Raw genomic sequence first — 14,528 nt, forward strand, 5'->3', positions numbered from 1 at the left:
GAAGGGCCAAATGGCCTACTCCTGTACCTATTTTCTGTGTTTCTATGTTTCTATGGGACTATTAACTGTCTAAGTCTTGCCCTGGTTTGTCTGACCAAAAGGCAACACCTCACATTTATCTAAATTAAACTCCATTTGCCACTCCTCAGCCCTCTGGCCCAGTTGATCAAGATCCTGTTGTACTTTTAGATAGTTAAAAATCACACAACACCAGGTTATAGTCCAACAGGTTTAATTGGAAGCACACTAGCTTTCGGAGTGACGCTCCTTCATCAGGTGATTCCTGATGAAGGAGCGTCACTCCGAAAGCTACTGTGCTTCCAATTAAACCTGTTGGACTATAACCTGGTGTTGTGTGATTTTTAACTTTGTACACCCCAGTCCAACACCGGCATCTCCAAATCATGACTACTTTTAGATAAGCTTCTTCATTGCCCACTGAACCACCAACTTTGGTGACATGTGAAAATTCCCTAATCAAATTGTTTATACAAATGACGAACAACAGAACCGATCTTATTGGCACATCTGTGGTCCCAGGCCTCCAGTCTGAACAACAACCCTCTTCCACCACTCTTTGTCTTCTACAGTCAAGCAAAATTTTGTACCCAATTGGCTAGCTCTCTCTGGATCCCATGTGACCTAACCTTACTAACCAGTCCACCATGTCGAACCTTGTCGAAGGCCTTGCTAAAGTTTATGTAGACAACATCTACCACTCTGTCTTCATCTATCTTCTTGGCTACCTCTTTAAAAAACTCAATCAAATTTGTTAGACACAACTTTCCATGCACAAAGCGGGATGGGACCATTCGCTGCCGCCGATTAACCACTGCCCATTGGCCACTGAGGATGATTCGCCACCACCTATTGGCCACTGAGGACGCTTAGCCACCGCCCATTGGCCACTGAGGACGCTTAGCCACCGCCCATTGGCCGCTGAGGATGATTCGCCACCACCCATTGGCCACTGAGGATGATTCGCCACCACCCATTGGCCGCTGAGGATGCTTAGCCACCGCCCATTGGCCACTGAGGACGCTTAGCCACCGCCCATTGGCCACTGAGGACGCTTAGCCACCGCCCATTGGCCGCTGAGGACGCTTAACCACCGCCCATTGGCCGCTGAGGACGCTTAGCCACCGCCCATTGGCCGCTGAGGATGATTCGCCACTGCAAGTGTTTGTAACTCCTTTTTTTGTATAAACCAATAAAATTATATTCATTTCACCTCTTTTTTTATCAATATTTTGTTTTATAAATAAAGGGGACTGAGAAGTATGAAAGAACAGACAGGAGGGAAAACAATCACTACGTATATATCTTTCCGGTGGCGAAGTCTCCAGAGGTCAAACGACCCCAGTGGAGAAAGACTGGTGGCGAATGAGCAGTGGCGTATCGTCACCAACCCGCACAAAGCCATGCTGACTATCCCTAATTGATTCTTGCCTTTCCAAACGCATGTAGATCCTGTCCCTCAGAATCATCTCCAACAACTTAGCCACCATTGACCTCAGGCTCACTGGTCTGTCGATCCCTGGCTCTTCCTTGCAGCCTTTCTAAAATAAAGGCACAGCATTAGACACCCTCCATACTTTGTGCACCTCTCCTGTAGCTGGAGAGGTGTACAAATATCTGTGCTAGTGACCCCACAATTTCTTCCCTAGCTTCCCATGATGTCCTGAGATACACTTGGGTTTTTAAGACCTCTAGCACCTCCTCTCCTGTAATGTGGATGCTTTTCAAGCCATCACCACTTACTTCCCCAAGTTCCCCAGCTTCCATGTCCCTCTGCACAGTAAATACTGACAAAAATATTTGTTTAGGATCTCACCCATTTCCTGTGGCTCCATACATATATGGTTACCTTACTCTTTAATGGATCCTATTCTCTATCTAGTTACTATTTTGCCCTTAATATATTTGCAGAATCACATTTACTTTATGTGCAAAAGCTATCTCATAGCCCCCTTTTGCACTCCTGATTTCCCTGTTAAATGTTCTCCCAGACCCTCTATAATCCTCAAGGGATTCACTTGATCCCAGCTACTTTCACTTAACGTATGCTTGAGTCAAAAAGTGTGGCGCTGAAAAAGCACAGCAGGTCTGGCAGCATCCGAGGAGCAGGAGAATCGATGTTTCGGGCATAAGCCCTTGGTCACTGGTCCCAAAGTGCTCCCCCGTTAACACCTCAGTCACTTGCCCAGCCTTCTTTCTCAAGAGGAGGTCAAGTTGTGCTCCTTCTCTGGTTAGAGCAATCTATATATTGAGAAAGTTTTCCTGAACACACTGAACTAATTGCCCCCCATGCAGGCACTTAACACTAGGGTAGTCCCAGTCTATGTTTAGAAAGATAAAATCCCCTACTCTTACAACTATTATTTCGTCCCATCAAAAACTCTCAGGGCAGGCACAGCATGGGTTTAGATACTGATAAAAGCTGCCTCGACCCTTTTAAATGGAAAATGAAGCTTCCTGTGCACTTTTAATATGCTTTAAAACTAAGAGTAAATTGGAATTAAATCTCTCTCCGCACCATCCCCATCAAACACTCCCGGGACAGGGTTAGATAGAGTAAAGCTCCCTTTACATTGTCCCCATCAAATACTCCTGGGACAGGGTTAGATAGAGTAAAGCTCCCTTTACATTGTCCCTATCAAACACTCCCGGGACAGGGTTAGATAGAGTAAAGCTCCCTTTACATTGTCCCCATCAAACACTCACAGGACAGGGTTAGATAGAGTAAAGCTCCCTTTACATTGTCCATATCAAACACTCACAGGACAGGGTTAGATAGAGTAAAGCTCCCTTTACATTGTCCCCATCAAACACTCCTGGGACAGGGTTAGATAGAGTAAAGCTCCCTTTACATTGTCCCCATCAAACACTCCCAGAACAGGAAGCATGGGAAAAAGAGAGCATTGAAAGGCATCATTTGCCAATGAGACTTTGTTGACTTGTCCATACAGCCCTCCTGTTAGTTCTCTATTGCTGCTCTTTCCAAATAATTCAATAATTTTATTTCTACTTGAACAATTTATCCAATTTGCTGTGAGATATTGCTGCCAAATTTGTATTGTTTGTCCCACCCCCATCATTGATTAGATTCCACATCCTAACCAATCTCTGGGAAAACATACTTTATTCTCATGTTGCCTCTGGTTTCTTTATCGGCCTGTGTGTCCTGGAGTTATAACACTTCTCCTTACGCAGATTTCCCTTGACTCAAGAAAAATGGAGTGAACAACACAGTCCTGTATTAATCTCAGTCACTACCCATTGCCTCACTCGCTTCCCATCGTCCTGTATTAATCCCCAAATTAATCCCATTGCCCTCCACTCTTCCCGTAGCCCTGTATCATAGAATAGAACATTACAGCACAGTACAGGCCCAGCGGCCCTGAATGTTGTGCCGACCTTTTATCCTACTCTAAAGTCAAACTAACCGACATACCCTTCAATTTACTATCATCCATGTGCCTATCCAAGAGTCGCTTTAATGTCCCGAACATATCTGAGTCTACCACCGCAGCTGGCAGTGCATTCCACACACCCACCACTCTCTGTGTAAAGAACCTATCTCTGACATCTCGCCTAAACCTTATTCCAATCACCTTAATGTTATGCCCCCACGTGATAGCCATTTCTCTGACTATCCACTCTATCTATGCCTCTCATCACCTTTGTACATCCCTATCAAGTCACCTCTCAGCCTTCTTCACTCCAATGAGAAAAGCCCCAATGCCTTTAACCTTTCTTCATAAGCCATGCCCTCCAGTTCAAGCAGCATCTTGGTAAATCTCCTTTGCGCCATCTCTAAAGCTTCCACATCCTTTCTATAATGAGGCGACCAGAACTGAAAACTTGTTTCAAGTGTGGTCTAACCAGGGCTTTATAGAGTTGCAGCATAACCCCACAGCTCTTCAACACAATTCCCCTGTTAATGAAAGCCAACACACCATATGCCTTAACAACCCTATCAACTTTGAGACATCTATGAACATGGACCCCAAGATCCCTCTGTTCCTCCACACTGCCAACAATCCTGCCTTTAACCCTGTATTATGCATTCAAATTTGACCTTACAAAATGAATCACTTCCCATTTTTCCAGGTTGAACTCTATCTGCCACTTCTCAGCCCAGCTCTACATCAATGTCCCGTTGCAACCTCCAACAGCCCTCCACACTATACACCATCCCACCAACCTTTGTGTCATCAGCAAACTAACTAACTCACCCTTCCATTTCCTCATCCAAGTCATTTATAAAAATCACAAAGATCTGTCCCAGAACAGATCCCTGCAGAACACCACTGGTCACCAAGCTCCAGGCTGAATACTCTCTATCTGCTACCACCCTCTGTCTTCTATGGGGCAGCTAATTCTGTATCCAGATTGCCAATTACCCTGTATCCTCCTTACTTTCTGAATCAGCCTACTGTGGGGAACCTTATCAAACACCTTGCTCAAATTCACGTGCACTACAGTCACTGCTCTACCTTCATCATTGTGTTTTGTCACATCCTCAAAGAATTCAATAAGGCTTTTGAGGCATGACCTGCCCATCACAAAGGCCGTGCTGACTATCTCTAATCAAACTATGGTTTTCCAACTAATCATAAATCCTGTCTCACAGAATCTTCTCCAATAATTTGCCCACCACTGATATAAGACTGACCGGTCTGTAATTCCCAGGACTAGAAGGAAATGAGGACTTCAGATGCTGGAGATCAGAGTCGGGAGAGTGGTGCTGGAAAAGCACAGCAGGTCAGGCAGCATCCGAGGAGCAGGAGAATCGACGTTTCGGGCAAGAGCCCTTCATCAGTAGTGGCTACTCGTGAAGGGCGCTGGCTCGAAACGTCTACTCTTCTGCTCCTCGGATGCTGCCCGACCTGCCGTGCTTTTCCATACTCTCAATTCCCAGGGTTATCCCTATTCTCTTTCTTGAACAAGGGAATAACATTCGCCACCCTCCAATCATCTGGTACTATTCCAGTGGACAGTGAGGACGCAAAGATCATCGCCAAAGGTGCAGCAATCTCTTCCCTTGCTTCCTGTACTAACCTTGGGTATATCCTGTCTGTCCCAAGGGACCTATCTATCCTTATGTTTTCAAAATTTTCAGCACATCCTCCTTCTTAACATCAACCTGTTCGAGCATCTTAGCCTGTTTCACACTGTCCTCACAAACAACAAGGTCCCTCTCACTAGTGAATACTGAAGCAAAGTATTCATTAAGGGCCTCCCCTATCCCCTCCGACTTCAGGCACAGGTTCCCTCCACTATCCCTGATCAGCCCTACCCTCACTCTGGCCATCCTCTTGGTCCTCACATAACTCTAGAATGCCTTAGGGCTTTCCTTAATCCTACCCACTAAAGCTTTCTCATGTCCCCTTCTAGCTCTCCTAAGTCCATTCCTCAGTTCCTTCCTGGCTACCTTGTAACCCTCTAGAGCCCTGTCTGATCCTTGCCTCCTCAACCTTAAGTATGTTTCCTTCTTCCTCCTGACTAAATGTTCCACATCCCTTGTCACCCAAGGCTCCTTCACCCTACCATCCCTTCCTTGACTCAGTGAGACAAACCTATCCAGCACTATCAGCAAGTGCTCCCTAAACAACCTCAAGTATCAATCCTCAAACTAATATCACTGCCCTGTGCTCTCCCTGCAGTCCTATATCCATTCCAAACTCATCCCATTGTCCTGCACTCTCCCCGTAGCCCTGTATCAATCCCAAATTAATCCTGCTGCCCATGCCCTCCTCATAGCCCTGTATCAGTCCCAAACTAATTACACGGTCTCCCCCAAGATCTCTCTCCTTGTGTCTGTATCCTGCACTATTTGAAGTTTTTATAATGAGTGCGTGCCTGTGAGTCATGTTTCTGCATTACTCATACCCGCAAAGTTCTACAAAGTTGCAGTCTATTCTTGCCTGACTTCACGTGTTTGCACTTTCTAATGGGAAGTAGTATTTGCCTGGACACTATCACAGTGAGTGCAGCACTCACATTCACCCCCACGCTCATCCCAGCCAAAACATCCACTCCTCTCCCCTACCCTTCCTCTTCTCTGAGCCCCACTTCCCCACAGCTTCCCTGTTGCCCCTCTCCCTTCATGACTGCGGGTCTATCCTCTCACGTCAAAGCCCAACTCTAGGTCTAGTCCTCTCTCCTCACCTTATTCCTTCACCTTTTCCTCAGCCTCCTTTCCCTCAGTCCCGCTGCCATCACTCTGCCTGTGTAAGCCCCCTACCCTTCCCCGCCATGCCCCTCTCACCGTGATGTTCCGGCGAACACAGGCCGGGCCGCTCCCCTGGATCACGCTGTCCAGCACCATCACCTCTTGACTGTGGTCCTCCTCGAAGCACTTCCTGCGGGCCTCGCGGATGCGCCGTTCGATGTCCGGGAAGCTGAACAGGCAGAGGGCTGTGTCCCCGCTCCTGGACTCGGGTCTCTCGAACAGGCCATACAGGCTCTGAGCAGGCCCGGCCCACACCGACAGCAGGCGGCTGTAGAGCCAGAGGTCTGAGCTGCACTGCAGGCCCAGCTGGATGTACGACTCAGTCAGTTTGCGGCTCTCGGTCCCTCTCGGGCCCCGGGCGCCGGCGCAAATGCGGGCCAACAGGCTACGCGGGCGCCCGCCTTTGCTGCCCGAGTTAGCGTCATTGTTGAGGGCGAGGTAGGTGTAGGCTCCGTGGCCAAAGGCCCTGACGAAACTGAGCCGGTTCCGGGCCTTGGCTTCAAACTTGATCTTGAAGACGTTGTCCTCGGACGGGTTGATGTCGTAGGTGAAGAGCCGTGAGAGGCGGCCTGTGTCCAGGGCACGGATGGCGATCTCCGGAGTGTTCTCGAATCGCAGGTCCTCGCGGCTGCTGTTGGTCGGGAAGTAGCGGGTGCCCAGGCCCGTGTAGGTGGCAGCCACCAGTAAACGACTCCCAGGCTCCGACCCACCGCCAGGGCCTCGCAGGACCAGGCCCACGGTGGAGGCCTGAGGGTGGTTGGCAGCCACGTACAGCATGCTGGGGAAGACCAGGTCTGTGCCAGCTGCCGGCGGGAACTGCACCGCCAAGCGACTGATGTTAACCAAGGCCCGGAGTTGGCAGAAGCCCTGGTGGACGGATCCACAGACCACCAGCAGGCCTTGGGCACGGTCAGCCTCCAGCAGCTTGTTGTAGTTGTCCGTCAAGCGGCGGGGATGCTCGCAGTTATTCTGGGGCAGTTGCGAGGCGTGGCACAGGGCACTGTCATTCACAGGACCCGTCTTCACCTGGCTCTGCAACCGCAGGCCCGGCCCCAGCTGGTACACCGCATTGACAGCCCCCACGTACACCCGAGGCTCGGGTTCCAGGCCCCGGCCTCGCTGCAGGCCCCCCACCACAAGCAAGTTGTTGGTGGGCGTGGAGCTCCGAAAGGTATCCTCGAGCTTCATGGCCAGCACGGTAGGAAGGACCCCAACTAGGAGGCCAATCAGGAGCCCGAGAGCGAGCCCAACCAGGCCCATCCTTCACCTCTCTCCCTACTCCCTGAGATACACTCTTACTCCCTGCTCCTAAAGGCCCCTACTTACTTCCAAGACACTCGTCACTCTCTGCCCCAGAGACACCCCCTCACTCCCTACCTCCTCCTCAGCTCCTATCCACCCAGACACCCCCTCACTCCTTGCCCCTCCAGAGGCAACGCTCACTCTCTCCAGTTCCTCCTTACACAGCCCACAGCCTTTCCTCACTCCACCCTGCCCCAGCCCCTGCTCACACTCTCACTTCCTCCTGTAATCCGCCCCACCCACTGCTGTTTATGTCACCCTAGCTCCAACCCTACATTCTCTCACCCTGCTGCCTGATTCTGCCCCTTTTTTTCCCCGTTTCTCAGTCTCTCTCCCTCTTTCCCTGTAGTGCCTGTGAGCTTTCTCTTTCTCAGTGTCCCTCTCCTGGTGTCACCTGGCTCCGTGTCCCTCGATTCCTGTCTCTCCCTCTTCTACTCTGTGTGTCTCTCACTCCCTGTCTCTCCCTTTGTGTCTCTCTTTCTGTCTTTGTGTGTGCCTCTCTCTCCCTCTCTTTGTGTCCCTCTCACTCCCTCTCTCACAGTCTCTCCCTGCGTCTCCCTCACTTCCTCTCTTTCTGTGTCCCTCTCACTCCCTCTCTCACAGTCTCTCCCTGTGTCTCCCTCACTCCCTCTCTTTCTGTGTCCCTCTCACTCTCTCTTTCTGTGTCCCTCTCACTCTTTCTGTGTCCTCACTTCCTCTGTCTCTCCCTGCGTCTCCCTCACTCTCTTTCTGTGTCTCCCTCACTCCCTCTCTCTCACTGTCTCTCCCTGTGTCGCTCTCTGGCACCTTCACTCTACGCTCCCCCTATGCCTGGATCTCACTGAATGATTCTCTCACAGCTCTCTCTCTCTCTGCCCCTCTCTTTCTGTCTATTACTATTTCGATCCCTTTGTGGCCCTTCCCTCTCCCTCTATCACTCTGTCTCACTCAGTGTTTCCTTGTCTTTCTATAGTCCATCCTTGCCCCTCTCTGTCTCTGCCTGACAGTCTCTTTCCCTACTCTCTTGTGGTTCTGTCCCCCTGTCCTGACTCTCCAGTCGACAGTAACTCAGTCAGAAGCCCCCAAATCCCAGTTTTCCCACCTGTCTGCTCCGGCTCCCTCCTTCTCTCTCTCTCCGTCCGGTTGGAATGCTTTACTGCTTCTCGCTCTCTGTCGGGCTGAGTTTAGCGGATGGTTTTCCTCTGATCTGATCACAGGAAGACCCTTGTTTCCTGCCAAAGCGCTCGGGCTGTGTGTGACGCGAGTCAGTCCGACTGAGAGACACCGAGGAGAGGGGGTGGAGAGGGGGAAGGAGAGGGGGTGGAGAGGGGGAAGGAGAGGGGGTGGAGAGGGGGAAGGAGAGGGGGTGGAGAGGGGGAAGGAGAGGGGGTGGAGAGGGGGAAAGAGAGAGAGAAGGGGAGGTGGACGGGGGAAGATGGGTGGGAGGGACAGAGGGAGGGGGGATAGGGGAAAAAAGAGAGACAGAAGGGGGGTGGGCGTTGGGGGGAGATGGGTGGGAGGGACGGGGGGGTAGGGGAAAAAAGAGAGAGACAGAAGGGGGGTGGGAGACACAGAAGGGGGGTGGGAGAGACAGAAGGGGGGTGGGAGGGACAGAGGGGGGGGGGAATAGGGGAAAAAAAGAGAGACAGAAGGGGGGTGGGCGTTGGGTGGGAGTGACAGAGAGAGAGACGGGGGCGCAGAGAGAGGGACAGAGTGCCAGGGGAGAGAGAGAGAGAGAGAGAACAGGGTGGAAAGAGAGGGAGTAGAAAGGGGGACAGAGAAAGAGGAGATAGAAAAGTTGGGGATGGGGGTGTGTGTAGACGGAGAGGTTTAGAGAGAGGGGATTGACGGGGCGGGGGCGGGGGAGTGAGAGGGACCGAGAGGGAGAGGAATGAAAGTAGGGAAGGGGGAGAGGAATGGATAGAGAGATGGGAATATTAGAGAGAGAGAGAGGGAGGGAGAGAGAGAGACTGGAATAGGGAGAGTTGGGAACTGGGGTATAACTCCGGTCCCAGGTCTCCGCTCCAAACTCTGCTCAGATGATACAGCAGCCGGTATAACTCCGGTCCGGGTCCATCTCTGGTCTATTTGAGTATATCTCCTGCTATCTCCATATAACTGTCGGCAGTCAGTGTCGGCATAACTCCGCTCCCAGTCGTTAAAAGATGAGTTCCTGGCTGTTTAATTCTGATCCATGTTGGGATAACTCCGGTCCTTCTCAGTGCCACCAGTCGGTATATCTCCAGTCCCAGTCAGTATAACTCCGGTCCCAGTCGGTATAACTCCGGTCCCAGTCAGTATAACTCCGGTCCCAGTCGGTGTAACTCCGGTCCCAGTCGGTATAACTCCGGTCCCAGTCAGTATATCTCCAGTCCCAGTCAGTATAACTCCGGTCCCAGTCGGTGTAACTCCGGTCCCAGTCGGTGTAACTCCGGTCCCAGTCGGTATAACTCCGGTCACAGTCGGTATAACTCCGGTCCCAGTCAGTATATCTCCAGTCCCAGTCAGTATAACTCCGGTCCCAGTCAGTATAACTCCGGTCCCAGTCGGTGTAACTTCACTCCCAGTCAGTATAACTCCGGTCCCAGTCAGTGTAACTTCACTCCCAGTCGGTGTAACTCCGGTCCCAGTCAGTATATCTCCAGTCCCAGTCAGTGTAACTCCTGTCCCAGTCAGTATAACTCCAGTCCCAGTCGGTATAACTCCGGTCCCAGTCGGTATAACTCCGGTCCCAGTCGGTATAACTCCGGTCCCAGTCGGTATAATTCCACTCCCAGTCGGTGTAACTCCGGTCCCAGTCGGTGTAACTCCGGTCCCAGTCGGTATAACTCCGGTCTCAGTCGGTATAACTCTGGTCCCAGTCAGTATAACTCCGGTCCCAGTCAGTGTAACTCCGGTCCCAGTCGGTGTAACTCCGGTCCCAGTCGGTATAACTCCGGTCCCAGTCGGTATAACTCCGGTCCCAGTCAGTATATCTCCAGTCCCAGTCAGTATAACTCCGGTCCCAGTCAGTATAACTCCGGTCCCAGTCGGTGTAACTTCACTCCCAGTCAGTATAACTCCGGTCCCAGTCAGTGTAACTTCACTCCCAGTCGGTGTAACTCCGGTCCCAGTCAGTATATCTCCAGTCCCAGTCAGTGTAACTCCTGTCCCAGTCAGTATAACTCCGGTCCCAGTCGGTATAACTCCGGTCCCAGTCGGTATAACTCCGGTCCCAGTCGGTATAACTCCGGTCCCAGTCGGTATAATTCCACTCCCAGTCGGTGTAACTCCGGTCCCAGTCGGTGTAACTCCGGTCCCAGTCGGTATAACTCCGGTCTCAGTCGGTATAACTCTGGTCCCAGTCAGTATAACTCTGGTCCCAGTCAGTATAACTCCGGTCCCAGTCAGTAGAACTCCGGTCCCAGTCGGTGTAATTCCAGTCCCAGTCGGTGTAACTTTACTCCCAGTCGGTGTAACTTTACTCCCAGTCAGTGTAACGTTACTCCCAGTCAGTATAACTCCGGTCCCAGTCAGTGTAACTCCGGTCCAGGTCAGTGTAACTTCACTCCCAGTCAGTATAACTCCTGTCCCAGTCAGTATAACTCCGGTCCCAGTCGGTGTAACTCCGGTCCCAGTCAGTATAACTCCGGTCCTAGTCAGTGTAACTCCGGTCCAGGTCAGTGTAACTTCACTCCCAGTCAGTATAACTCCTTTCCCAGTCGGTATAATTCCACTCCCAGTCGGTGTAACTCTGGTCCCAGTCAGTATAACACCGGTCCCAGTCAGTATAACTCCGGTCCCAGTCAGTATAACTCCGGTCCCAGTCGGTGTAACTCCGGTCCCAGTCGGTGTAACTCCGGTCCCAGTCGGTGTAACTCCGGTCCCAGTCAGTATAATTCCGGGCCGGCTCTGTCTCCACTGGTACAGTCCCCAGTCCTGGCAACACAGCGCCGGGGGGGATGCTGCCCCCAGTCGGTATAACTCCGGTCCCAGTCGGTGTAACTCCGGTCCCAGTCGGTATAACTCCGGTCCCAGTCGGTATAACTCCGGTCCCAGTCAGTATAACTCCGGTCCTAGTCGGTATAACTCCGGTCCCAGTCGGTATAACTCCGGTCCCAGTCGGTATAACTCCGGTCCCAGTCGGTATAACTCCGGTCCCAGTCGGTGTAACTCTGGTCCCAGTAGGTATAACTCCAGTCCAAGTCAGTATAACTCCGGTCCCAGTCGGTGTAACTCCGGTCCCAGTCAGTATAACTCTGGTCCCAGTCGGTGTAACTCCGTTCCCAGTCGGTATAACTCCTTTCCCAGTCAGTGTAACTCCGGTCCCAGTCGGTGTAACTCCGGTCCCAGTCGGTGTAACTCCGGTCCCAGTCGGTGTAACTCCGGTCCCAGTCGGTGTAACTCCAGTCCCAGTCAGTGTAACTCCGGTCCCAGTCAGTGTAACTCCGGTCCCAGTCAGTATAATTCCACTCCCAGTCGGTATAACTCCTTTCCCAGTCAGTATAACTCCGGTCCCAGTCAGTATAACTCCGGTCCCAGTCAGTATAACTTCACTCCCAGTCAGTATAAGTTCACTCCCAGTCAGTATAACTCTGGTCCCAGTCAGTGTAACTTCACTCCCAGTCAGTATAACTCCAGTCCCAGTCAGTATATCTCTGGTCCTTGCCAGTATAACTCCGGTCCCAGTCAGTGTAACTCCGGTCCCAGTCGGTGTAACTCCGGTCCCAGTCAGTGTAACCCCGGTCCCAGTCGGTATAATTCCACTCCCAGTCGGTATAACTCCTTTCCCAGTCAGTATAACTCCGGTCCCAGTCAGTATAACTCCGGTCCCAGTCAGTATAACTCCGGTCCCAGTCAGTATAACTTCACTCCCAGTCAGTATAAGTTCACTCCCAGTCAGTATAACTCTGGTCCCAGTCAGTGTACCTTCACTCCCAGTCAGTATAACTCCAGTCCCAGTCAGTATAACTCCGGTCCCAGTCAGTGTAACTCCGGTCCCAGTCGGTGTAACTCCGGTCCCAGTCGGTGTAACTCAGGTCGCAGTATGTGTAACTCCGGTCCCAGTCGGTATAACTCCGGACCCAGTCGGTGTAACTCCGGTCCCAGTCAGTAGAACTCTGGTCCCAGTCAGTAGAACTCCGGTTCCAGTCGGTGTAACTCCGGTCCCGGTCGGTGTAACTCCGGTCCCGGTCGGTGTAACTCCGGTCCCGGTCGGTGTAACTCCGGTCCCGGTCAGTGTAACTCCGGTCCAGGTCAGTGTAACTTCACTCCCAGTCAGTATAACTCCGGTCCCAGTCAGTATAACTCCGGTCCCAGTCAGTATAACTTCACTCCCAGTCAGTATAAGTTCACTCCCAGTCAGTATAACTCTGGTCCCAGTCAGTGTAACTTCACTCCCAGTCAGTATAACTCCAGTCCCAGTCAGTATATCTCTGGTCCTTGCCAGTATAACTCCGGTCCCAGTCAGTGTAACTCCGGTCCCAGTCGGTGTAACTCCGGTCCCAGTCGGTGTAACTCAGGTCGCAGTATGTGTAACTCCGGTCCCAGTCGGTATAACTCCGGACCCAGTCGGTGTAACTCCGGTCCCAGTCAGTAGAACTCTGGTCCCAGTCAGTAGAACTCCGGTTCCAGTCGGTGTAACTCCGGTCCCGGTCGGTGTAACTCCGGTCCCGGTCGGTGTAACTCCGGTCCCGGTCGGTATAACTCCGGTCCCGGTCAGTGTAACTCCGGTCCAGGTCAGTGTAACTTCACTCCCAGTCAGTATAACTCCGGTCCCAGTCAGTGTAACTCTGGTCCTTGCCAGTAAAACTCCGGTCCCAGTCGGTGTAACTCCGGTCCCAGTCAGTGTAACTCCGGTCCCAGTCAGTGTAACTCCGGCCCCAGTCGTTATAACTCCGGTCCCAGTCGGTGTAACTCCGGCCCCAGTCGTTATAACTCCGGTCCCAGTCGGTGTAACTCCGGTCCCAGTCAGTATAACTCCGGTCCCAGTCAGTATAACTCCGGTCCCAGTCACTATAACTCCAGTCCTTGCCAGTATAACTCCGGTCCCAGTCGGTATAACTCCGGTCCCAGTCAGTATAACTCCAGTCCCAGTCAGTATAACTCCGGTCCCAGTCAGTATAACTCCGGTCCCAGTCAGTATAACTCCTGTCCCAGTCAGTATAACTCCGGTCCCAGTCGGTGTAACTGCAGACCCAGTCGGTATAACTCCGGTCCCAGTCGGTATAACTCCGATCCCAGTCGGTATAACTCCGGTCCCAGTCGGTGTAACTCCGGTCCCAGTCGGTGTAACTCCGGTCCCAGTCGGTGTAACTCCGGTCCCAGTCGGTATATCTCCAGTCCCAGTCAGTATAACTCCGGTCCCAGTCAGTATAACTCCGGTCCCAGTCGGTGTAACTCCGGTCCCAGTCGGTATAACTCCGGTCCCAGTCGGTGTAACTCCGGTCCCAGTCGGTATAACTCCGGTCCCAGTCGGTATAACTCCGGCCCCAGTCGTTATAACTCCGGCCCCAGTCGTTATAACTCCGGCCCCAGTCGTTATAACTCCGGCCCCAGTCGTTATAACTCCGGTCCCAGTCGGTATAACTCCGGTCCCAGTCGGTATAACTCCGGTCCCAGTCGGTATAACTCCGGTCCCAGTCGGTGTAACTTCGGTCCCAGTCGGTATAACTCCGGTCCCAGTCGGTATAACTCCGGTCCCAGTCGGTATAACTCGGGTCCCAGTCGGTATAACTCTGGTCCTTGCCAGTGTAACTCTGGTCCTTGCCAGTGTAACTCCGATCCCAGTCGGTATAAGTCCATCCCAGTCAGTATAACTCCGGTCCCAGTCAGTATAACTCCGGTCCCAGTCAGTATAACTCCGGTCCCAGTCAGTATAACTCCGGTCCCAGTCGGTGTAACTCCGGTTCCAGTCAGTATAACTCCTGTCCCAGTCAGTATAACTCCGGTCCCAGTCGGTGTAACTCCGGTCCCAGTCGGTATAACTCCGGTCCCAGTCGGTATAACTCCGGTCCCAGTCGGTATAACT

At 52.1% G+C, this 14,528-nt stretch overlaps 1 protein-coding gene across 1 annotated transcript in view; it reads right to left on the reverse strand.

Moving 5' to 3' along the window:
• The window catches only part of plxnd1 (plexin D1), a 125,746-nt gene extending 116,907 nt beyond the window's left edge, over positions 1-8,839 (reverse strand). The window contains exon 1 of the mRNA XM_087994544.1: positions 6,275-8,839. Coding sequence (XP_087850670.1) covers positions 6,275-7,498 — 1,224 coding nt within the window. The 5' untranslated portion in view covers positions 7,499-8,839. The remainder of the gene's footprint in view (positions 1-6,274) is intronic.
• Between the last annotated feature and the right edge of the window lie 5,689 nt (positions 8,840-14,528).

This window comes from Chiloscyllium plagiosum, unplaced genomic scaffold, assembly GCF_037043375.1.
Source record: "Chiloscyllium plagiosum isolate Xiang-an unplaced genomic scaffold, Cpla_swu_hap1 HiC_scaffold_14, whole genome shotgun sequence".
In the NCBI taxonomy this organism is placed as follows: domain Eukaryota; kingdom Metazoa; phylum Chordata; class Chondrichthyes; order Orectolobiformes; family Hemiscylliidae; genus Chiloscyllium; species Chiloscyllium plagiosum.